General features: G+C 47.9%; 1 protein-coding gene across 4 annotated transcripts in view; it reads left to right on the top strand.

Moving 5' to 3' along the window:
- Positions 1 to 25,780, top strand: part of LOC116599602 (short transient receptor potential channel 2) — a 40,046-nt gene that overhangs the window by 11,262 nt on the left and 3,004 nt on the right. For 2 of the 4 annotated variants that reach the window (XM_032359535.1, XM_032359534.1), the window contains exons 6-10: positions 3,006 to 3,088; positions 3,331 to 3,500; positions 5,516 to 5,588; positions 7,324 to 7,451; positions 8,118 to 8,743. In XM_032359535.1, the coding sequence (XP_032215426.1) occupies positions 3,006 to 3,088; positions 3,331 to 3,500; positions 5,516 to 5,588; positions 7,324 to 7,451; positions 8,118 to 8,353 (690 nt within the window). In that variant the 3' untranslated portion in view covers positions 8,354 to 8,743. Of the gene's footprint in view, positions 1 to 3,005; positions 3,089 to 3,330; positions 3,501 to 5,515; positions 5,589 to 7,323; positions 7,452 to 8,117; positions 8,744 to 11,010; positions 11,789 to 13,564; positions 13,778 to 14,855; positions 15,021 to 16,114; positions 16,290 to 18,895; positions 19,097 to 19,187; positions 19,351 to 20,010; positions 20,104 to 23,624; positions 23,818 to 24,353; positions 24,482 to 24,595; positions 24,675 to 25,780 lie in introns of those variants that run through there. The other 2 variants (XM_032359537.1, XM_032359536.1) reach the window with 2 other exon arrangements.

The raw sequence follows: 25,780 nt of genomic DNA on the forward strand, positions 1-25,780 counted from the left end.
CAGCTAGGGAAACTTCCATATTCAAATTCACACAGTGAATCAGAGCCGAGGAGGGACTAGAAATCAAGTCTCCTGTGCTGTACCATAGCGCTTCCTGTGCACATACTGTGTCTTTAGAAGCTCCAAACATCTGGCATAGCCAAAAGTTCAGCCCCTGGAGTCAATGTCGAGGTTACTGAGAAAAACAAGAGACTGGACATTGGGAAGAGAAAACAAAGGAGGAGATGCTTTTGCCATACAGCCTCAGGGGAGACCCAAAGAACTGAGACAAAGTAAAGCTTGGTCTGAGATTTCCTCCTCCTTCCCTGGAAGGGTTAAAAATCTGCAGCAAGACCCGTTGAAGCATTTCCAGTACTCTGCTGATTCTGGCTCTGCTCTGCAGGGCCTGGGCCTGAGTGAGTGGAGATATAACCCTAGGGCCTGGCCTCTCTCCCATCAGACTCAAGCTCTGTGAGATTAGGAACCTGTTTTTCTTGTTCCACACTGATTCCTGGCAGCTGGCACAGAGCGTAGAACAAAGTAGGCTTTTTGAATAACTCACCGTTCAGGGGCAAGTTGTAGATAGAAACACCATAAAATTTACCATCCAAACTCAGAGTCCCTCGGAATGCAAAAAAAAAAAAAACAGTGCTGTGAATTTTATCAAGACAGCAGTATCGTCCCAAGCAAACCAGGATATGTGGTCTCCCTAATTATGGGCTATCGCAAAAAATCGTATCTCCCTAATATGGCCATCTCAATTACTCTGCACCTTTAAGACCCTGCTGGGATCAAGGAGGGAGTCAGCAGCTCCAGAGCCATAATGTCAGGAAGGCATTGAACGTTTAGAGCAGAAGCAAACATATTGCACACACCTCACATATATATGCACACATATTGTACGCAAACATACTGCACACACCTCAGTGAAACTACAGGGAAAGAGATCCCAAAACGTTTCTACAAGAGAGGGTTGGCACATGGAAACGTGAGTGGTAGCACTCAGTTTTGTTATTTAAGATTTCTAAAATTCCATAGGCTTTTTTCCTACTGTGTTGTAATAATGGTGTATGATATAATAGTGTATGACAGTGATAACAAAACATAAGGGCTTTTAGGTCTGTGAAATAGGGTCTTTTGTGGCACTGGTTTTCCAGTTAGGAAACAGAAGCACAGAGAAACTTGATGAGATGCCCCAGGTCACGTGGCTAAATAAGTCTTGGAGTGGATTTGAACCCACGCCACCTGACTCCACTTAACCTGTGCTCAGGAGCCCAATTCCTCATCTCACTTAGAGTTACAGTTAAATAAACCATCTCTCCACATCCATCTGGTTGTGCTTTCAAGTAGCATTCACTGTAAAATTTATGAGACAAGGTAAAGAAAAAATAAAAACCCTGGAAAATTATTTCAAAATTACTGCTAGGTCCAAAATGAGACTGTAATGGCACTTATAAAATATTAAACAGCAAATGTGATTACTTAAATAAATAAAATAAGCTGTGAATGTGAATAAAAATACTACTTGGGAGGGAGACAAACCATAAGTGACTCTTAATCTCACAAAACAAACTGAGTGTTGCTGGGGGGAGGGGGTTTGGGAGAGGGGGGTGAGGTTATGGACTTTGGGGAGGGTATGTGCTATGGTGAGTGCTGTGAAGTGTGTAAACCTGGCGATTCACAGACCTGTACCCCTGGGGATAAAAATACATTACATGTTTATAAAAAATAAAATAAAAATTAAAAAATCTAAAAAAAAAATACTACTTCTCGTACTTGCAGAATGAGGCCAAGGTCATGCTTTATAAGAAAGATGTTTGCTTTTAAAAGAATCTGTGATAGGGGCACCTGGGTGGCTCAGTCAGTTAAGTGTTGGACTCTTGATTTCAGCTCAGGTCTGGATCTCAAGGTCATGGAGATAATATAGGAATTAGGAATATAGGAATTAAACCCACATTGGGCTCCATGCTAGGCAGGGAGCCTCGTTAAAAACTAATTAACTAATTTTAAAAGATTAAAAAGAATCTGTGATAGAAGTATCTGAGCTGCAAGTTAAAGACAAAAATCTTTAGTTCTTTTAAATTCAAGGGAAAAAGAAAATTTGGGGAAAAAAAGGAAACAGGTACAAGTGAATTGACAGATAAATTGAATATTGACAAGATAGAAACTGTGGCACATACCACATAAATCAAATCTATGTAGAAATGATCTGTTGTGTGATTATCACATGTAGACATTTCTGGGGTTAGAAGTAGAGAGGTTTATAAAATGCCTGTGATAGTTACATATAGTGGCTAGTCCTAGTGGCTAGGCTAATACTTGTATCTATATACACATATACACATACACACATACACATATCTTTCTATCAGTGGCTAGAAATGGTGGCCAAATTGGTAGGTGTGTAGTTGCAGGTGAACAAAAAAGTTCACAAAAGAAATCATACTGGAAATTGAACAATATTACTACATAATATTCAGAAAAGAAAAATGATAAGAATGTCCCCAAATAGTTCAAAAGAGAACATTCAATATAGACAAACATATGGGTATACTTAGTTTCTCTCACATAGGTGTATGGAGATAAGTGGTTTGAGTTTTGTACCTACAGGAATCAACTTTACATACGCACAGATTGAAGCTGCATATATATATATATATATATTTATATTTTATATTATAATATATTATTTATATTTTGAAAGCATATATATATATGTATGCTTTCAAAAGTTTGCACATGATTATCAGTCCCATGGCCCCATTTTTCCCGACAGCATATATTTGATCTTTCAGGATTATGACTAAATCCTTAGCATTGGGGAACTAAGTATACAAAGTTACTGAATCTCGTATCTTGCAGCTGGTAGAGAGTGAACTCACAAGGAAACGTACCACATAAAGTTATGCCGAATATACATACTTGTTAAGCTGAAGCCCTCAGGTTTGGGACTATCCCTGGTACTAGGTGGCAGTGCCCCCTGGTGGTGAGTGTCTGTAGTTCATTCTTCTCCATTTTCTTTTCAGGGCTCTGATGCTCAGGAGTCTAGTCCCAGCCCCTGGCTGGCTAATCCTTCCATTCGGAGGACATTCTTCCCAGATCCCCAAACGTACGTAGCTACCAGAATGGAGGTCTCTTGTCCACTTCTTAGTTCTTTCTCCTGAAAAAAAAGAAAAGCTACCAAGTCACTCACAGGCACTCACTTCCTCCTTTCTCCCCACTTGATCACATCCTCTAGACCTAACCCTATCTGTATATCAAACTGGCTTTCTTGGTTACATATAGTGGCTTGGGGGAGCAGAATGGGGTCTCTGTTCTTAATGAAACCAAGTGATGTCTGTGTCCCTGCAGGAGCACCAAGGATATTTCAGAGCTTAAGAATATCCTAAAGCAGCTGCAGCCAGGGGCTTTGGGCCGTTCAGCCCAAATGGTGCTTTCAGCTGCCCGGAGGTTCCCCCCAAGCATGGCAAGCAGGAGAACCAGCCCCTCAGAACCAGGTCCTAGTCAGCCAGCCAGCACAGGTGAGTCCCACCACCTGCCTTTGGGTCCTCACTCTCTCTAGTACCATCCTTTCTCCCAGAATCCACCACTGCTATACAAAGATCCCTTACCAATGGGACCTCATGTGGGAGAACAGACAGTTGTCAGTGTGTTGTTACCAGAAGAGAAATCAAATATTGTATAGTATTGGCCTCAAAATCAGGAATCCTTATTTCTTTGGGCCTCAATTCCCTCATCTTCAAAGTGAAGGAATTAAACCACATAGTATATTGGCCTCTTGAAGTATTAATGTTTTGTGATCACTTTGGTAGGATGGTTAGGTCAGAGTGGTGGTGTATGGAGCTTAATGGGGGAAATAAAGTAAGGGAATAGCACTGTTTTATCACAAAGGAAAAAAGGATTAAATACGTCAGAGCTCCTACTTTGTACCAGACATTGCTAAGGCACTTTTACTAACTTAACTATTACTTAACTATTTAATGTTCATAACAAACTTATGAAGTAGATACTGTTACAGTTACACTCATTTTATAGAAGAATCTGAGGTTCAGAAGGTTTCAATATTCTGAGTCACACAGCTAATAAGTGACAAATCCAGGATTTGAACCCCACGATTCTTGGTTTTATCTGGTCTAGACAACAAAAGAGAGAACACGTAGAGTTCTCATTGAAAACCTTTAGTTTCACTCATTGTTTCATTGGGAAAATTTTTTTAAAGGAATCAATTTATCTGTCATTTTAAAGAACAATAAATTACTGAAATAATAAGTATGTTGTCTCATTGCAGAAATAGGGTATATTGGTCACCTATGGTTGCATAAACAAATTTCCCCACAACTTGGTAGCTTGCAACAATATTTATGATTTCACAGTTTCTCATAGTTAAGAATCTGGACCTGGCTTACCAGCATCCTCTGGGTCCAGATCTGACCCAAAGCTACAGTCACAGCAAGGCTCCGCTGGAAATGATCTGCTCTCTAGCTTAGTAGGTGCTTAGTAGGAACCAGTTCCTCATGGGCTGTTGGACTGAGGCTTCTCTCACTTTCTTTACCAGCCTCTCCCTGGAGCATCTTATAGTGAAGCTGGCTTCATCAGAGTACATAAACTAGAGAGCAAGAGAGAGAGTGCTAGCAAGAAGTCAGTCAGTCTGGGTCGCCTGGCTGTCTTGGTCAGAATAGCATGAGACTCTTAATCTTAGGGTTTGAGTTCGAGCCTCATGTTGGGCATAGAGATTACTAAAAAATAAATAAGCTTTAAAAAAAAAAGTAAAAAGAAAGAAGTCAGTCTTTTAGAACCTGATTACAGAAGTGGCAGCCCATCACTTTTGCCGTATTCTGTTCATTCAAAGCAAGTCGTTAGATTCTGCCTAAATTCAGTGGGAGGAGGAATCAATAGGAGTCATTTCAGAAGCTGTCTACCACATGAGGACGGAGGTAGTTTATTATTTTAAGAGACAGAAAATGGGAACTAACCTTTTGGGGGTCACCCAGTCAGGGCACTGGAGCTATGAAAGCGCCTTCAAAAATATTAAATCCTATATAAAGTGTTTTGGAAGTTCTGAATGGCTAGACAAATGGTTGTTGCTGGGTTTTTTTGCCACTCATTTGATAGATACTTATTGAACATCTCTATGTGCAAGGCTCCATGTTAGGTGTCAGGGATGCCACAGTAAGTAAAATAGCAGTGCTCTTACCTTAACTGAGAGACTTCTCCATGCCATACAAGTAAGTCTAAAACTTCAGACTGTGATAAATATTTCAAAGGCAAAGCATGGGACGCCTGGATGGCTCAGTTTGTTCCTCATCTAACTTCAGCTCAGGTCATGATCCCAGGGTCCTGGGATCGAGCCCCATGTTGGGCTCCCTGCTCAGTGGGGAACCTGCTTCCCCCCTCTCCTCTGCCCCTTTCCTCCTTCTCATGCTCTCTATCCTTCCCTTAAGTAAATAAATAAAGTCTTAAAAAAACAAGAAGGAACATCATATATTTTTTGTTGTTGTTGTTAATATGCTAGATTTAATGTGTACTTCTAACACAGAGCTCAGACCAGAGGAGCAGAACTCAGAGAATCATGTGGGCAGGACAAAGAGACAGAAAGTACAAGCCCGCAGGTGAGTAGGTCAGCCTGAAAGACCAGATCACCTCCCCAAACCTATTGCCCTTCTACACCTGTCACTCTTTCCCCACTGTGTCTTAGTTGGGTCAGAGCAACCTTGTGTCTGTATGTTGATCTCAGGGTCTGGACCTAAAGGGTAAATAGAGAAAAGATATCCTTGTCCGCTTGTTGCCAGTTAAATAAGGAGGGAGCTATTTGGTGAATTAGAATCTGAATATAAGTACATTGTACCTCATGGACTTCATTAAACTTGAAATCTTTTTCTGTTTCAAAGAACACTCAAGAAAATAAAAAGAACCCACGTAATATGTGAGAAAATATTTGCATATCATATTTAATAATGGACTTGTTTCTAGACTACACAGAGAATGCTTACAACTCAACAATAAAAAGAAAACCTAAATTTTAATGAACAAAAGATCTGAATAGACTTTTCTCCAGAGAAGATATAGGAATAGCCAATAAGCACATGAAAAGAATGCTTAATATCATTAGCAATCAGAGAAAAGCACATCAAAACCACAGTGATCACACCGAGTACGATAGCTGTAATGAAGAAGAGAATAGCAGGGGCACCTGGCTGGCTCAGTCAGTAGAGCATGCAACTCTTGATCTCTGGGTCATGAGTTCAAGCCCCATGTGGGTTGTAGATCTTACTTTAAAAATTTAAATTTAAATTAAAAAAAAAAAGACAATAACAAATGTTGGCAAAGCTGTGGAGAAATTGGAACTCTCATACACTGCTGGTGAAAATGTAAAATACTACAATCACCCTGATAAACAGTCTGGCAGTTCATCAAAAAGCTAAACATAGTGTTACCGTATGACGCAATAATTCCATTCCTAGGAATAGACCCCAAAAACTGATAGTCGGTTCAGCATCTGCCTTTGGCTCAGGTCATGATCTCAGGGTCCTGGGATTGAGCCTTGAGTCAGGCTCCCTGCTCAGCGGGAAGCCTTGCTTCGCCCTCTCCCTCTGCCTTTCCCCTCCTCCACTTGTACTTCTCTCTCTCTGTCTCAAATAAATAAATAAAATCTTAAAAAAAAAAAACCAAACTGATAATAGGGGTTCACACAAAAACATATAGACAAAGGCTCATAGCAGCATTATTCATGATCGCTGAAAGTCTAAACAGTTCAAGTGTCCATCAGCTGATGATCAGATAAACAAGATGTGGTCTATTCCTACCACAGAATATTGTTCACCCATGAAAAAAGAATGAAGTACTGATGCAAGCTCCAATATGGATGCACCTTGAAACAAGCTATGTGACAACAGTCAGTCCATAGAGGCAGAAAGTAGATTAGTGGTTTCGAGGATCTGAGGCGGAAGAGAGGTGGGGGTAATGACTACTAATGGGTTTAGGTTTTCCTTTTGGGGTGATAAAAGTGTTCTGGAATTAGATAGTCACGGTAGTTACACAACCTTGTGAATATCCTAAACCTGTTGAATAGTATACTTTAATAGGATGAATTTTATTGATATGCATTATATCTCAATAAAAGAATAATTTTAAAAAACCTGAAAGCAATAATAGAACTTCTGTTCTCAGATGTTCAAGGTTAAATGACTTCCCTGAGGTTGGATACATCAAGTGGGAAAACCAGGACTCCAGCCAGGGCTGCTGGCTCCACATCAAGGAGTCCACACTCTTTCATCCAAACTCAAGGTTCCTTCAGCCCTTGTAGCCTCTTACTAATAGCTGGTCTTTAACTGTTCTTTCTCACAGGCCTTTATCCAGCTCAAACACACGGCCCAAGCAGCGGGGGATGGCAAAAGCAGGGCAGAGAGAATACCACCGACGCCAGGCCCAAAGCAGTGGGATCCAGGATACTGCCCTGTGCCCCATTTGTGCAGGTGAGCTGCTGGGGCCCAGGGCTTATTGTGGGACTACTACTTGCAGGAGGACTAGGAGACCTGGGAACGCTGCCAGGGAACATTTCGAGCTTGGACCCCAGTCTTCTCCACAGTTACATACAAGTCAGTTTGGAGTACATGCTTATATTATGCTGGCTGAGCTGAGGAAGGGACACAGGCCCTGTCCCCAGGGGAAACACGAAACAAAGCAATAGGTTATACTGTCAGAGAGGGCCTAGCATTTCCTTCCCAACTCTTTCCCCCGTGTCCCAATTCTCTAAGTCCCTGTTCAAATGGTTCTTGTTTACCAGGTCTTCTCTGATCTTGTCAGCTCATCTTTCCCAGCTGGACCAGCGGTGTTCTCAGATTGCCTTGCACTTAGCCCTTCTCACTTCTGTGTTGTATCACAGTCACTTGTGGCCATAGTTTATCTTTACACCTGAACTCTACAGTCCAGAAGGAGAGGCCTAGGTTTCCGCCCCCCAGCTCCCGGCACAGTGTAAGGCCTACAGGAAACCCTTGATAAATTTTCGCCAATTCACGACCAGACAGTGTCTGGTGTAGGATATCCAGCCAGAACAAATTTCCCACAGAAACAGCTACACTGGGGTGGCATCGTGCCTAGGAGCTGGCCCGACTTTGCTAACCTCCTTCTCTCCCCCTTAGGCTCCTTCAGTGTTGAGGTTCTTCCCCAGCACGCTGCCACCTGTGGAGAGATCTCCCCACCTCAGCCAGCCTCTCCTTCCTCATCACCATCTTCGTCGCAGTCAGTACTGTGGGCATCCTCCCCAGAGAGCTCACCACCCGCTTCCTGGGTCCAGTGCCCTCTCTGCCAGTTGTACTTCTCAGCAGGAGAAGTAGAAGAACATGCCAGCATGTGTGGGGAGACTCCTCAGACGTGAGCCATGAGGTCCTGTGGTTTTGGTCCCCCTGCCCTCTGTGAGTAACGCTGGGGAGTGGAGCTCATGACAGCTGAGAAGAGCCAATAAGGGCAAGCTGTCCTCTCCCCTTCTATGCACTCATTCCCTCAGGACTCTTTGAGGGCACCTTTGGGCCCAGCCTACTCTTTACTCCCAGTTGTCAAGGCTGCTGTCACCATGGCACCCTGTTCTCCCAAGACAGCCCTATCCTTTTCCCCTCTGGAACTTCTAGGGTAGAACTGGTGATCTCTCTAGGGCTTTGGGACATAATCCAGAACGCCTTCCTCTCAGTGAGTGACGTGCATCCTCGTGCCCATTTTCCTGGAAGGAAAACTGAGACCGAGTGAAATAAAAGCACTGCCTAGCAGATAAGTCTTGTGATATACTTGGAAGTCAAGAGTGATTTTTGAGCATGAGACTAACCTCCAGCATCCCATGACCTTAACTCCCAGTACCCTGTGTGGGTTCCCTCCCGAGGTACAATCAGGTAACAGTGTTACTGTGTGACTTGAAGCAAGTTCTTCATCTTGGACCCAGAATTAACCCTCAGTAACAGAAAACCCCCATCCTCCTACTTGCAGAGCCATTAAAGGCATCAGATGGGTTGATGACTAAGGAATGGGTCTAGGCTCGGCTGCGGAACCTTGGGCAAATCCCAATCCCCATCTGTACAATGCGGCAATTGGACCAGAGGGTCTCTAAGGTCTGTTCCACCTGTGACATTCTCAGTTCTATTCCCACCTTTCTTGAGCAACTATGTCCTCTCCCCTTTCCCAGAAGTTTCCACTGTGTAGTACTCACCAGTTCCTCCAGTCTCCAGGGTACAGGGCAGAGGGGGAGCAGCTGGTCCTGGCAAAGGGAGGGCCCAGGGCGGGGTTTTGAACTCGAAGGTAGGAAAAAGGAAGCTGGGCACAGTCAGGGGAGCGGACAGAGCAGGAGTTAAGTCCTTCCGTCCCTACCAGCATAGGCGGGTGCAGCCATGGACCTCCTCACGGTAAGAGGCCTGCTCTCCCACTTTCCCTTATCCTGCTCCCATTTCTGGCCATAATTGATACAGCCACAGGGCAGAGAGGATGTCCTAGCTGCCATGCAGGTGATGGATATTGCCTCATTGGTGGAAGAGAGCCCCTGGAGCCCCAAGCCTGGGCCCAGAGAGAAGAGTAGTGGCGGGGGCTGCTAGGGCTGCTGTACCTGCTAGGGCTGGTGCAAGAGAGGGATGAGACAGCTCTGAGGAACAGGTGCCATCCAAAGTAGGAGAGGACAAAGCCAGGGAAGGTTGGTGGGGGAGGAGCATTAAGATCTGCTAGGAGGCCTGGACAGAGCTGAGGGGAGGGGAAAGCCCAGGTCAAAGACCCTCCTGCATGGACATGTCTGGACCTGTCTTTCAGAGGCTCTGGGACTCTCAGAGGGATGAGCAGCTGGGAGATGAAGTCAACAAAATGGGAGCTGGGTCCTGGGCAGATCTGGCATTAGACTCCATATGCAGCCCTGTCCACCTGCTTTAACTTACCCATTCTCAGGGTACCCACACGGGCCCACTGTGTTGGGTTCCTGGGAGGCTGGCAGCTGTAGGGAGGAAGGGGGCCCCTGGCCAGACCCAGGCCTGGCCCTTCCTCACCTAAGAATATACACAATAAAATGGTGACTAAGGAAACGTTTGTAATCTTCAGTGCTGCTGGTGTTTAAGATGGAGAAGGTGGCCATAAATGAAGGAATGTGTGGAACATAGCTCTAGAAGCTGGAATCGGATTCTCCCTTAGGGCTACCATATCCTGCCAACACCTTGACTTTTTAGCCCAATGATACTGATTTCTGAGTTCTAACCTCTAGAACTGTAAGAATAAATTTTTTAGTTTTAGGCCAATTTTTTTTTTTTTAAAGAAAATGATGCTTTTTTCAACTAAGACCCATTTTCTAAATACCAGTATTTCAGTAAAAGGGGTATTTATTAACAACGTAACAAATCTACACAAGAAGCTATTATTATGGTATGAAAGGGTGTTTCCAAAGTGACTGATTCCTAGAAAATATGGAAATGAAATTTATCCCCTACACAGATGTAGTCTTTTGGGGAACATTTATATTGTCGTTATGTAAGATGATTACATTAAATAAACCATATATACCAGAGTATAGGATGTATATTTGATGTAGAAATTAATTTCAGAGTATTACATAGCTAAAGGTGGTAGCATTGTTGTTTTTCCTTCTTAAAAGAAAAAAAATGGATTTATTTTTTTACATTATTATATTCCACATTTTGGGTGTTGTGAATTAGTAAAGATTCCAAAAATCCAAAACTAGTAATAGTAATTCCTATTTGAGTTGCAAAGTAGCATAAAGGGGAGTTAAGAACACCGGCTCCTCAGCCAGACTGCCTGGGTCCCCATCTCGTGTAAGTGGCTTAGCATATCTGTACCTCAGTTTCCTCTCCTGTTGAAGGGGGCATGATCGCTCCTACCTCACAGGGTTAATGTAATGAGTGAGTTGCTGTACTTGGGAAGTGCTCAGAAATGTAGCATATATACTACATTAAATGTACTTCAACATGTTCGTATGTGTTTGGGCAACAGCAAAATAGTATGGTGTCTAGGCTGAGGGCTGAAAGGTGGAAGGGCAAGGGAGGCCCCAAAGCAAAGGAGGTTGGAGATGGGCGGGTCCCACACAGGGGTCCCACCCTCTCCCTCCTTCATCCAGCCACAGCCCACCTGGACGGAGATCGTGAACAAGAAGCTGAGGTTCCCACCTCCACTCCTGGCTGCCATCCAGGAGGGGCACCTGGGCCTAGTGCAGCACTTGCTGGAGTCGGGGGTCGAAGCATCAGGCAGCGGGCCAGGTGGGCCCCTGAGGAACGTGGAGGAGGCTGAGGACCGCTCCTGGAGGGAAGCTCTCAATCTGGCCATCCGGCTGGGCCACGAGGCCATCGCTGATGTGCTGTTGGCCAATGTCAAGTTTGACTTCCGGCAGATCCACGAGGCCCTGCTGGTGGCAGTGGACACAAACCAGCCGGCCGCAGTGCGGCGCCTGCTGGCCCGGCTGGAACGGGAGAAGGGCCCCAAAGTGGACACTAGGTCCTTCTCACTGGCCTTCTTTGACTCATCAATCGATGGCTCGCGCTTTGCCCCTGGTGTCACTCCCCTCACCCTGGCCTGCCAGAAGGACTTGTATGAGATCGCCCAGCTGCTCATGGAGCAGGGCCACACCATTGCCCGGCCCCACCCGGTCTCCTGCGCCTGCCTTGAGTGCAGCAACGCCCGCCGCTATGACTTGCTGAAGTTCTCCCTGTCCCGCATCAACACCTACCGCGGCATAGCCAGCAGGGCCCACCTCTCGCTGGCCAGTGAGGACGCCATGCTGGCTGCCTTCCAGCTCAGCCGGGAGCTCAGACGTCTTGCACGCAAGGAACCCGAGTTTAAGGTCGGCTTCTCATACTCCTTCCTGCCCTTGGTCCCTCATATCTGTCCTTTCACACAGGCAGGGTGTGGTGGGGGTTCTGGGGAATGGAAAACAACAAAGATGATGAGGCCTTGTTCTGTTCTTAGTAACCCTCCATTTTGTTGTTGTTGTTTTTAAAAAAGATTTTATTTATTTGAGACAGAGCACAAGCGGGGAGGAGGATCAAGGGAGAGGGAGAAGCAGAATTCCCCACTGAGCAGGGGGCCCGTGTGCGGCTCAATCCCAAGACCCTGAGATCAGGACCTGCATAACCCTCCACTTTGATGGGGAGTTACAGAATCCTACCCTGAAGGGGGATCTCATTCTAATGGCAGAGAGCCATCACTCTAGGGCCACTTAGTTTTACGTGGGCAGTACAAACCCCAGCCAAGGGATGCCCTGGGTCTAAGGGAGGAGGGAGAACACAGAAAAGCAGCGAGACAGAGATGACCTTCAGTGGAACCCGTCCTTTCTAAAAACCTCCTGCGAGGTCCCACAGGAGGTTTGAGTACTGTGTGCTGAGCCCCCAGGCTTGCAATCCCAAGCAGGGAAGGTCACTCCTAGGATGCCCAGCTTCACTTCGTGCCTCTGTGCAGAATGCTATATGGCTTGCAAGAACCAGAAAAGAGAGGTCAGGAGGCTACAGCTGTTGTGCTCAGGGCAGACTCCTCAGAAGAAGCAGAATGAAGCTGGCTGCACAGCCAGGCGGTTTAAATACAAGTGAAGAGGGGTCAGGAGGATATTTGCAGTAGGGGTGCAGTGTAAGCAAAGGCTGTTGGATAGGAAAAAGTAGACATGGCCATGAGTGCAGGGGCCTGTGCAGGACAGAGAACATGAAGGGGAAACGGGCAGGTCCAGTGGCAGGGACTTGTCAGGACCCCAAATACCACTACGCCATTCCGTCCTTCACCCACCCACTGACATCCCCTATGTGCCAGGCAGACGTGGTCCCCATTCTCAAGATCACCATTCATTAGGTGGGGAAACAGACAACGCTATTGGAAGAGAGGCCGAAGGCAGGACGGGGGTCCATGCCAGCAGAGCCAGGGAGAGAGCGCGCAGCTTCATCAGAGCTGTGGAGGACTCAGAGCCCCCACTTCACAAGTAGAAAAGTGGGGTCCTTCTGAAGGACTTGCCCTCTATGCTCACAGCAGCCCCACGGAAGGAGGCAGCAGAGACTGTCATCCCCACTCTCCAGCCCCTTACCCCATGCGACATCACTTGGGGACAGCGCTGGGCTCGGGCCTCGCCTCCTGCAATTCTGTCCTGGATTCACCCTGGGATTGTGGCCTTGAGTCAAACCAAGGGTAGGATGAGTAAAGTGGAGGCAAAAGCCGCCCTACCTGGGTCTGCTGCTAAAATGGTCAGCTTCTCATGTAAGGTGGGTGCTCAGAAAAATGAACAAAATGAACACAAGGGAGGCCTGCAGAACAGGACGGGAAGTGGGACAGGAAACAGGGACTAGAAGGGGGAGGTACAAGGGACAGGCAAAGGCGGCAGAGGGTTTGGGCCATAATGACTCAGTGATGAGGCAGCGGGAGCACCAGAGAAGCAAAGATGACACAAGAGGCACCTCATAGCAAGGACAAGGGCTATAGTGGCAGAGAAAAAAGGAACAGATGACTCAGGGGAGCACCAGATGTGGGGAAGTGCCAGCCCGCAGCAGGACGGAGCAGGCCCAGGCCCACTGTCGGGAAAGTGGGGCTGACTTACTGGGACTGGGTCCGCCAGGGTCCACATGTACCTGCTCCTCTGCAGCCCGAGTACATTGCCCTGGAGTCGCTGAGCCAGGACTATGGCTTTGAACTGCTGGGTATGTGCCGGAACCAGAGCGAGGTCACTGCAGTGCTCAATGACCAGGATGAGGACAACGAGACTGAACCCGAGGCTGAGGGCCTGGGCCAGGCCTTTGAGGAAGGCATTCCCAACCTGGCAAGGCTGCGATTGGCCGTCAACTACAACCAGAAGCGGGTCAGCTGGGCCCTACCCTCCTCCCCTACCCTACCCCCATCCCTGCCTGGCCACGGCTAGGTGTCTCCCTGGGCAGCACAAGTAAGTCCTCTCCCTGACTTCCTAGACTCTGATCCCAAGCACCCTTCTGTCTAGGCTCTTGGCCCTGTGGGTCTCCTCACCTCCCTTCTTACCTTTAGTCTAAAGCCCCTAACCTCTACCCAGCCCTTGGAAGTCACACAACCCACCAGGACCCTACCTTCAGCCCAGACATCTGAGTTTTACTCAGCTCTGCCTCTGACCTGTGGAGTAAGTTTTGTCTAGTCGTCTTCTGTTGTTAGACTTCAGTATCTCTCTATTCAGCAAGATTAGATTAGATCTCCGATGGCTTAGATACCAAGTGATTCCATTATTCCCCACCTCCTTAGTTGCCTGTCCCTGTGAGCTAAAGACATGCTCCTTTCTAGCCTCCCCTCCCTCAGGTATCCAATCCCACCAGGAGCTTACCCAAAAACCTTCCTTCATAATGGCTTCCCTGGCCCTGCCCTCCAGGACACCAAACCCTACTTTCCCTGCATCTCCACTCCTCAAGACTGGTGCCCCACATCTCTAACAGGACAGGAACCCCTGAGGGTTCTGGGACTTGAGAACCTAGTTCTATCCATTGCTGCCTTAAGTTCAAGAACATGGGATCTGGGGATGCCTGGCTGGCTCAGCCAGTAGAGCACTGGACTCTTGATCTCTGGGTTGTGAATTTGAGCCCCAATATTAGGTACAGAGATTATAAGAAAGAAAGAAACAGAGGGAGGGAGGGAGGGAAAGAAAAAAAGAATGTGGGATCCGGAGAGTCCAGAAAAATCTTTGAGTTCAGCTTCTCCTTCATAGACTAAGAACTAAGGCCCAAAGAGGGGTGGGGTCTGGGGTCTGCCCAAGATCACACAGCAAAGGAGATGCCTCTCTTCTGAGCTGTCTGGCCTGAGAGAAAAGAAATAGGGCTCAATCTTTGGCAGGCAAAGAAGGACTACGGCCCCAGTTGGCTCCCCTTCCTTCCCTTCCTGGTAAACACCCACTCTGCTCGCGCGCCACCATCTCTGCTTAGTTTGTAGCACACCCCATCTGCCAGCAAGTCCTGTCCTCCATCTGGTGTGGGAACCTGGCTGGCTGGCGTGGAAGCACCACCATCTGGAAGCTCTTTGTCGCCTTCCTCATCTTCCTCACCATGCCCTTCCTCTGCCTTGGCTACTGGCTGGCGCCCAAGTCCCGGGTACCAAGAATAAATTAATGATAACTGCCACTTCTTGAGCCTTTTGCTAATGTCCCCATTGAGTCCCCTGAAGGGTTGCTGGGAAGTCGGTCTGACGCTGATTTATAGAGGAGGCATGGAGAACAGAAGTGCTCTTTTTGTCCAGGGGACCTACAAAACAGCACAGTCAGGATTTAAACTGAGGTCTCTTTGCCTCCAAAGCCTGATCTTTCTTTATATAAACCCTGTGCTCTCCTAAAGAGACCCCCGCCCCAGCCTACAAATTCTTTGAGAGCCTTTACGGACCTAGACGTTTTTATTCCTTCATCTCAACAAGTATCTCCTTGAAACCCTGCTGTGAGCCGGGTGTCAGGCCCGGCCCTGGGGATTTAACGAAGAGTGAGCGAGGTTAGCTGGGTGAGGAACAAGAAGAGTGGTTCTCCAGGGGAGCGGGAGCAGCATTTTGGAAGGGCCGGGGTAGGGTGGGGGCGGTTGGGGGAGAACATCAAGGATGAGTGAAACTGTAAGAATGCTTGCGTTGCTAAAGCATAAGTAGAAATAGCAAGTGGTGGGAAGCAGGCAGGGGCCAGATCTAGCAGAGCCTTATGAGCAGTGATGGAAGCCATTGTAGGGTTTTAAGGAAGGGAGCAATCCCATTAGCTGTGTGCTTGAGAAAGCTTGCTCTACTAGAAGCATGAGGATGGGGTGGGGGAGGGGGTAGGGCCGGAACTGGGGAGGTGGCCCTTGTCTAAAATGAGGACACAGGAGGAGGAAAATGACCAAGTTTGGGATAGAAGTTGATGAATTTATTTTTTAACTCAGTTGAGCCTGAGCTCAAGGAGTTTGTGGGACCTCCAAGGGGAAGTTCCTTCAACTCTATGATCTTCAGTTTCTTAGTTGAAAAAATGGAGACTAGTACTCATGGAGTACTAATGGAGTACTGATGGAGACTTATACTCATTCAGTTGTGAAGGAAATAGATATGAAATGTAGTACGTGCTCAGTAAATACCTAAATATGTACATGAGTGAAAGGAGGAGTCTGGAAGCTCCCAGGAAGCAGGGAGATAGGACAGACCTCCGAGACGAGCCATGCTTTCCCTCCTTGCCCCCAAGCTGGGCCGCCTACTGAAGATCCCAGTGCTGAAGTTCCTGCTGCATTCCGCCTCCTACCTGTGGTTCCTCCTTTTCCTGTTGGGCGAGTCCTTGGCCATGGAGACACAACTGAGTACCTTCCGCGGCCGCAGCCAGAGCGTCTGGGAGACCTCCCTACACATGGTTTGGGTCACAGGTACATGGGTGAGGGCTTTCATTTGTAGCAGTCCCCCAATGGGCTTCCTCTCTGTTCTTCAAAATAAGTACGTCAGTTGGGTAGGGGGGCTCTCCTTGTAGATGAACATATAATCAAACTCCTCTGGGCTCTCTCACACCAAGGGGCCTTTTCTGTTCACCCCTAGTTAGGGGATCTAGCCCTCTGATAAGACTCCCTGAGCAAGGGTGCCATACTTGCCCCACTCTGGATGTTCCTGTCCTCTCACAAATAAGACATGAGTCCATAGTGTCAGGTGGGAGGATACCCTGGTGTCACAGTAGCCTGCCAGTACACCAGTAGGCGACCTAGTCCTAAAAGCCATGGAACAGAAGAGCTCCCACACCAAACTGAGATGCCTACATCATACAGCTTATTAAATCCCTGAATGGTATTATCCTTGGGACAGCGTAGTTAGGGGGAGCCAAGTGGAGGTCTGAGCAGGCGCTCTGACAGCTGGAACTTGGCAAGGCCCAACGCTTCATCTATGGGAGAGACGTGGGGACGAGTGTATCTGGCCACAGGGTACGCTTGCCAACCATCCTGATGGGCAGTTATGAGTTGCCTCACAATCCTTGTGTGAAGGACACCGAGGACCCGAATGGGTATTACCAGGGGTAGCTGACTTCAAAACCAACGACTCCTGAGGGCTTCCTCTGCCGCGTGTACATTCGGCACATCACAAATATTCGGAGTCCACCCATCCCTTTCTCTGTATGTTCACCCACATATGTTCTAACCATTTTATTTGTTCAACACGTCACCCAAATAACTGATCCACGCTCAGTGTTTGAGTTTCATCCATTCCATCCGTTTTCATCTAGAGCAGAATCAAGTATTCTTAAACAATTCAGCAAAGGCAATTATGAGAACCCCAGAGCCCTACTTAGCCTCTGGCTGGTCAGCTCAGCAGGCTGGGCTGTTGGCCATTTCCTCAGCCGTCCTCCATTCCATTCCATTCAGCTCTAGCTTAGTTAGCAAACCCCCGAAGCTGCCAGTAGACCGAGTCCACTACTCCACCCAGTACCAAGCCAGTCAATAATGCTCGAAAGGAAATCTGGCCAAGGACCTCTGGGGAAGAAAACAATAGCAGTCCAAGAGGAGAAGTCTCTCATCCAGTGACGGACCTATGCTAAGTGGAGATAAAACCAATTCTGTTCCTGCCCACGGGGGAAGAAATGTCTTAGGAAACAAAACTGCATTTCTTCATGCACTAAGGGCTTGCTGCTACCCTACTGTGAGTGAAGCCCCAATCAATTAAATATGGTTCCATCTACCCATGCAACATCTACCCCAGGCTCACAAGAGGGTCTCCCAGCCCTGGCACCTGGCTCACTCCCCCTGCCCCTCCTTCCAATCTCAGCTTAAAGGTCACTTCCTTTGGGAAGCTTTCCCTGGCCCCCAAATCAGGGTAAGGATCCGTTCCTAAACACTCCCAAAACAGCCTCTCTATTCCCCTACTCCTTGATCTGAGCACTTACCACACTGGACTGTCACCACTGGGCAACTTGCCTGTCTCCCTTGATAGCATCCTGGGAGGCCAAGGACTGTATTTGTCTTACTCACCTCCGGACCCCACTGGTGCATGATAGGAGCTTAAGAACGTTGGCTTCATGGTGACTCCTAGGCCTGTGGACAAGCAGATGAATCAGACACGGTCCCTGATATTAAGCAGTTCAAAGTTCAGAAGAGGTGAGGGGAGACAGATTCAGAAAGAGATATCCCACAGCGCCCGGTGGCTGATGGCACCACGGAGATCTGAAGGACGCTGTGAGAGCTGAGGGCAGGGGGAACTCACCCCACCTGCATAGGGAAAGCTTTGAAGAGGAGGTAGTATTCAACCTGGGCCATATCAAACGGTCCCTTCTAGGCAGACAGAAACCGCACATGCTTGTATCTAGGGAATAGAGAAGGGTACAAAGCAGCAGGATTACTTGGCTAATGGGGTCCAGCTCCTGTGATACCCCATCCCCAGATCTGGCACTCAGAGCAGGCAGATAATTTGGAGCCCCTTCAAATCAATACTCTCAAAATATTTGTCCAGTATTTATTTGGTGGCAGGCAGGGAGAAACAGATTTAAATCATTCCTGGCCAGTATCAGCCTCTCCCAGGGGTTAGTTTTTTATGCTTATGCCTGGAATCATCAGTGCAGGCCGCACCCCAGGGGAGTCTGCCTCAGCCAGAAGGCTTTACTTGTTTGTTTCTGTTTTTGAGAGAGAGAGAGAGAGAGCACACAAGTGAGGTGGGGAGGGGCAGAGGGAGAGGGAGAGGGAGAGGGAGAGAGAGAATTTTAAGCAGTCTCCATGCCCAGCGCAGAGCCTGTCGTGGGGCTCGATCTCACGACCCTGAGATTATGACCTGAGCCCAAATCAGAAGTCTGAGGCTCAGCCCACTGAGCCACCCAGCCGCCCCAGGAGCCTTTTTTTTTTTTTTTTTTTTTTTTTTCCACAGAGGAGCACTCTGTCCTTCCATAGATTGCATGCTTATATGTTTTATCAACTCTGTCCCTGTGGTATTTTAGATCTCTGCCCGCCATGGTAGGTGCCCCCACACCATAACCTAGCTCTTCCCCTACTGCCTCCTTCAGGTTTCCTGTGGTTTGAGTGCAAGGAGGTGTGGATTGAGGGCCTGCGCAGTTACCTCCTAGACTGGTGGAACTTTCTGGACATGGTCATCCTGTCTCTGTACCTGGCAGCCTTCGCGCTGCGCCTCCTCCTTGCCGGGCTTGCCCACAAGCACTGCCGGGATGCCCCCAATGGGGCTGCCTGCCACTATTTTACCACAGCTGGTGAGTGCCTCCCCCGCCCGGTTCTGCCCGAATCCCCCAGCCCCTTCGCTCCCCTGGCTCTCAGCCTCAGCCCGCACTCCACCCTGCACAGAGAGAAGTGAGTGGCACACGGAGGACCCCCAGTTCTTGGCGGAGGTGCTGTTTGCTGTCACCAGCATGCTCAGCTTCACCCGCCTGGCCTACATTCTGCCGGCTCACGAGTCCCTGGGCACTCTGCAGATTTCCATTGGCAAGATGATTGATGACATGATCCGGTGTGTACGGTCCCTGCTCAGAGCAACCTCCCCTGTCATAGACTCCGTGGCCTCTGTGAAACTCCCCAGCCCTCTGCTACCCACACTGTGTGGCTCTGACTGTGCTGATGGTAAATCCTGTCCAGTAGGACTCTGACTCACTCATCCTTGATCCACATCTCAGCCCCTGCCTGGGAGATTGGCCCATCCCCTGATCTCACTGCTTCAACTCAGTACCTTTCATTCTAAAGGAAGAGCTCCTGCTTCGGCACCATTTTACTTTATTTATTTATTTTAGAGATTTATTCATTTATTTTAGAGAGCGTGTGAGTGCGGCAGGCAGGCAGAGGGAGAGGAAGAGAAGGACAGTCTCCTTAGGCATACTTCCCACTGAGCACAGAGCCTAACGAGGGGCTTGATCCCAGGACCCTGAGATCATGACCTGAGCCAAAATCAAGAGCCAGATCCTCAACCAACTGAGCCACCCAGGCGCCCCCAGCACCATTTTAAATGACTTCTCCTTTCCCATCCCTAATTTCTCTATTCTTAGTAGTCACCAAATGGAATACTTGTCAAGAGATACTGAGTCTGGGAGGATATCGCCCAATCCCTCTTCCCAGAACCTGACTTCTCCCAAGGTGGAGACTTTCTCTGACCTGTCCCCATCCCCTCCCCTGTCAGGTTCATGTTCATCCTCATGATCATCCTGACGGCCTTTCTCTGTGGTCTCAACAACATCTATGTGCCCTACCAGGAGACAGAACGGCTGGGCAAGTACGCTGGGGCAGATACAGGATGGGCAGCTGGGGGTTGGGACACAACCGCCTGGGGCTTAGTGATCACCTCTGCCTTCCTCTCCTTCCTCTTCTATTCTCTCATAATTAATCTCTTGTTGGGGCAATAATTAATTCTCTGTCTCACTGAATCACACTCATTCGTTTGCTAACTCATTCATTTACTCACTCACTTTCTTCCCAAACTTATCATTTTGAAAAATGTCAATCCTACGGAACCAGTAAAAGCACAGTGGACACCCAGACATCCTGCACCCAGCTCCAGCAACTGATGTTTTGCCACATTTTGCTTCATCGATTGCTCTCCTTATTCTTTTTTTTTCCTTGAAATGTTTAAAAGTTGCAAACATTCCCCAAATATTTCAGATCTCCTAAGACATAACCATAAGACCATGATCACATTCAAAACATTTATTTATATTTATTTTGGGGCACCTGGGTGGTTTAGTCGGCTCAGCATCTGCCTTTGGCTCAGGTCATGATCTAAGAGTCATGGGATAGAGCCCTGAGTGTGTGTGTGGTGGAGGGTCCCTGCTCAGTGGGGAGTCCACTTCTCCATCTCCCTCCGCCCCTCCCCTGCTCTTGCTCTCTCTCTCAAATAAATAAAATCTTAAATCTTTTAATCTATTTTTCTTTTCTTTCTTCTTCTTCTTCTCTTTTTTTTTTTTTTTAAAGTAGGTTCTACACCCCACATGGGGCTTGAACCTGAGATCAAGAATCCCATGCTTTATTGACTGAGCCAACCCTATGTCCCCACACTTAAAAAATTTAATACGAAGGGGTACCTGGCTGGCTCATTCAATAGAGCATGGGACTCTTGCTCCCAGCTTCATGAGTTCAAACCCCACACTGGGTATAGAACTTACTTAAAAAAAAAAAAAAAGAAAAAGAAAAAGAAATAAACAAATAATTTGATACTGATCCTAAATTATTATTTACTGTGTAGTTCTTATTCCAATTTCCCCAGGTGCCCCACTCCCCACCAAAAAAAAATCTTTCTAGCTTTTTAAAAATCTGAGATCCAATCTGGGGCCATGTGTTCCATTTTGTTGTCCTATCTCTTTAGTCTCCTTTAATCTGCAACACGGCCTCTATCTTTTCTTTGTCTTTCATAACAAATGAACCTTTTTGAAGAGTATGGATCAAGGCCTATCGCAGAGAGTGGCCCATAGTCAGAATTTATCAGACTAGTTCCTCGTGGGAAGATTCAAGTTAAGCAATTTTGGCAAGAACACACCTAGGCACTGATGTGGGTTTTCCATTGCATCCCATTGGGAGACAGAAGATGCTAGTGTAGCCCACTGTCGGGTCTACTGGTCTAGCAAACCTCTTCACTGTTAAGTTGCTAAGGATGCTCATTTAGCAATGAAAAGATATGTGGAGACTGTGTGACCAGCCTGTTCCCTTGGATCTCTGACTCTGTGGCTTTAACATCCATACATGAATCCCGGTGATCTTCTACTGCTGTTCTATCTGTGGCATCCTTCTATAAAGAAGTGCTCTCTTCTTTTCTGAAAATCACTAAAGATGCAAAGACTTTTTTTAAATATAAGAATCCATTACAGTTCATTACTCTTCTTGATGCTTAGTTCTTGCCAAATATGGCCAATAATTCTTGTATTTGTTTATTCACTCATTCAATGTCTATTCATTCATTTGCCCACATTTTGTGTCCATTCACCTTGTCATTCAGTTGTGGTGGGCTTTTCATTATTGTTGTTGAGTTCACACCCATTTACGGACACCTTCTTTGTAGGAAGTCCTGTCCCTGGCACTGGAAGCTGAGACAGAGGAAGTGAACCAGTCTCAGTCTCATAAAGAAGATCACCAGTGTTCATAAATAAGCTTGATCCAGGTCACTAACTGCTGTGAGGAAGGAAGGCTTATGTTGAGGATACCCAGAGGGGAAAGCTCCTTCTTCTGCCTTAGGTAATCAGGAAGGATTTCATAGAGAGGGGAGTATCTGGACTCCATTTCTTAGGATTATGTGGTTCAGAGAAGGTGCAGGGTATCCTGGGCAGAAAGGGAACATGCACCAAAGTGGGGACATATGGTTGGAGAATCACAAGATGTCTTCCACGGTTGGCATGTGGAGGGAATTCTGAGAGAGGAAGCTGGAGAGGGTAGAGGGGCCAGGTCACCAAGCTCACGAACGTCCTCCTGAGAAGCATGGGTTTTCTCAGGCTGGCCAGTTTGCTCCCAGTGGCCTTTCAAGCAAAGATGCTATTATAAATTCTTCATGAGTGCAACTATGGGATGGTTTTATTGATGATGCTGAAGGAGCCACTCTGGGGCCTGTGGATATTGGTCAAGACTTTGTCATTAGTTCCAGCATAAATGGAGGCTTTGTTCAGACCATTCCTCTTACTAAGAAACATTGTTCACATCCCACCTTTGGGGTGCTAGCTTAAAGGAACTGAGCTTACACAGTTTAAACCATGAATATCACCACCAGGGGCAGCAACAAACCATCCCAGCCTGCTTCGTGGGTCCTGGTGATACCATTCACTCCACAGTGACATAGGCCACCCCTCCTGGGCTGTTCACTCATGGGTGACACCTAATTAAGCCAAAGACATTTCTGCTAACCATCTCAGAGAGGTTGTATGGGAGGCATCTAGCCCGAGAGCAATTAGGAGCGTTTAAGGCTTGACGAGCAGAAGTACAATACGTCTGATCAGCAGTTGGAAAGAACACATTGGATGCCAAGTGGAGGATGGAATAACAAGAGAATGAAGCCAGAGACCAGTCGCAGAGGCAGTAATTGAGGCCTGAACTGGGGCTGAGGTAGAGGGAGTAAGACAGATTCACAAATAAATTTGAGAAGAGGGAGAATGTCGTAGAGTCTGAGCAACTAGCAGACATGCACATTTGACTGGGGGTAGAGAAGAGAGCCCAGAAGGGCTTCCTGGAAGAGGTGGCACTGGAATTGCTACTGCTGTGGTCCAAACTACCATCCCCTCTCACCCAGACCATGACAAGTTTCTTTCCTTCCTTTCCCTTTCTTTCCTTCCTTCCTGCCTGTCTTTATTCCTGCCTTCCTTCTTTTTTTCTGAGAAAGAAACAGCATGCACAAGCCTGAGGGGGTGGTACAGAGAGAGTGGGAGAGAGAGAATCCCAAGGAAGCTCCATGCTCAGCACAGAGCCCTACATGAAGCTCGATCCCAAGATTCTGATATCATGACCTAAGCTGAAATCAATAGTCAGATGCCCAGCCAACTGAGCCACCCAGGCACCCTAACCACAAATTTCTTAACTGGTCTTTATGCCCCCACTCTCTCATGGCTGCATCCTTAGCACTTTTGGCACTACTATATGCTCAGTAAATATTGGTTTACTGAAAGAATGAGTGTGAACTCAGAAATGACAAGAGTCAGTATGGGCCAGTGGGGCAGAACACCCTTGGCTGGGTCCTGGAGGGGGAGGAGGAGTGTTTCTCGCTGGCACTCAGGCTCTCCTCCTGCCCTCACATCCTATCCTTCGCTCGGCCACATGTGCCAGTTTCAACGAGACATTCCAGTTTCTGTTCTGGACCATGTTCGGCATGGAGGAGCACAGCGTCGTCGACATGCCTCAGTTTCTGGTGCCTGAATTCGTGGGCCGGGCCCTCTATGGCATCTTTACCATCGTCATGGTCATTGTGCTGCTGAACATGCTCATTGCCATGATTACCAACTCCTTCCAGAAGATTGAGGTGAGCAGAGGCCAGTTGAGGCCAGGGAGAAGGGACCCAGGAACAGAGAGGAAAAGAAGGCAAGAAGTCCCGACACTTGGGCTCCTGCTTGGCCTCTACTCTTGTCTTGTTTTGTGGTTTGGGGCAGGAGTTCCTTTCTAGACCTCATTTTCTTCATCTCTAAAATGAAGGTCTTAGGGATGCTATTCGTTTCTCCAGACCCAAGTCCGGTGCTCTTTCCCCTTCATGGTTTGGAGGAAGGGTGCATTGTGGAAAAGTAGGTGGGAACATGAGGAGGGAGAGAGAAGATGGACGGGCTGGGGTAGGTAGGTGGGCTGGAGAGCATAGGCAGGAATTGGATGTCAGAGGATGAAAGACAGTGGGGAGGAAGGGGGAGCCAGGCAGGGGAATGCGGGTGATAGATGGGAATGGGGAGAAGACAGCAGTGGGCACACTGCCGAAGAGGCATGGAAACCAGGAGAGCTTGAGACAGACGGGGTGAGCAGGAGGGCTGGGTACCAAAGTGGCCTTGCAGAGCCCCTGTCTCCTGGCACCAGGATGACGGGGATGTGGAATGGAAGTTTGCTCGCTCCAAGCTCTACCTGTCCTACTTCCGAGAAGGCCTGACGCTACCTGTGCCCTTCAACATCCTGCCCTCCCCCAAGGCCCTCTTCTACCTTCTCAGGTGATGCCCGCAGCACTCTCACTTCCCCGCCTCCCAAGCATCCAGAAGCCCCCACCTAGCTGCCTTGACCCCGTCCCCTGACTGACTGCTTGCTGGCCCCTCTGAATGTCTCAGGACAATTTTCCACTTCATCTGCTGTTGCTGCTCCTGCCGTCAAACCAAGAAGCCAGACTATCCGCCAATCCCCACCTTTGTGAGTACCTCCTCTGTTTGTCATTGGTCTTCTTCAGGCTGGGCCGTCACCTGTATAGTCTACACCGCCTGGTTATCTGCACACTCCTTGTCTGTCTTTCTGGTATGTTCCCCACAAAGCCATTTCCCATGTCCTCCTCTTATACCTGGCTGCCTTTCCCTGTTCCTGGCTCTGACCGTTCCTAGATTTCCAACTGCGGGTTACCCAGCTTCAACAAAAGTCCATACAGCCCTGCTCCCATGCCACGGGCACCCGATTTGTCTCAGATCTGTCCAGCAGCCTTAAGAAGCCACTAGAGTCCCTGCTGAGCCACAGAAGGATCAGGAAAACCCTACTCCCCCAAGCAATCCTTTTCAGTATTATATTTTTATCACTATTACTATACAATCTTTTTGCCATCAAAAAAAAAAAAAAGGTCCAAACTTCAGACAAACCTCTTTGCCCTAAACTGAGCCAAGATGTAGTTGAACATTAAAACAAAAAATGTTAAGAAACCAAGGCAAAGTACCCCCACAAACTGGGAAATTAAACGGATGATAGAGGCCTGAGAGAGGAGGCCGAGCCTCCAAGGGGCTCCCTTACCTCTTGTTACGTGTTCCCTGACCCGGGCTTGGCCTGGGAGCCCTATCCTGTTTCAGACCAGCATTAAGGCCGGGTCTGTAGGGGTTCCTGTTTCCTTTAAAATGTGTTACCCAAGGATGTCTCTAAGCCAGGGACTCCAGGCCAGCTCTGTGGGGGCCACAGGCCAACTCTGGAGCTCTGAAGTCCCTTGATCCCCTGAATGGTCCACAGTTTGTTGAACGAACACCAACACCTCTACGGGAAATAAAGATCTGTGTGACGGTCGTCCCTCCAGGTGCTGCCAGTCTAGCGTAGCAGAAGGAAACTGGTGGTGAATGCACATGACAGCAAGTACGTGACAGAGAGCAGCACGGGGCACATCTGGAGCCCAGAGGACAGGCCCCAGATCCAGACTCAGGAGCCAGGGAGCTTCCCAAAGCCCTTTAGAGCAGAACGGAACCCTGAAGGGCAAGCAGGAGGTTGGTGGGCAGACACAGTGGAGAAACCGCATGTGCTCAGCATGGGAAAACAGGACGCTTACAGGA

The sequence above is a fragment of the Mustela erminea genome, chromosome 9 (genome assembly GCF_009829155.1).
Source record: "Mustela erminea isolate mMusErm1 chromosome 9, mMusErm1.Pri, whole genome shotgun sequence".
NCBI classification, from domain to species: Eukaryota; Metazoa; Chordata; class Mammalia; order Carnivora; family Mustelidae; genus Mustela; species Mustela erminea.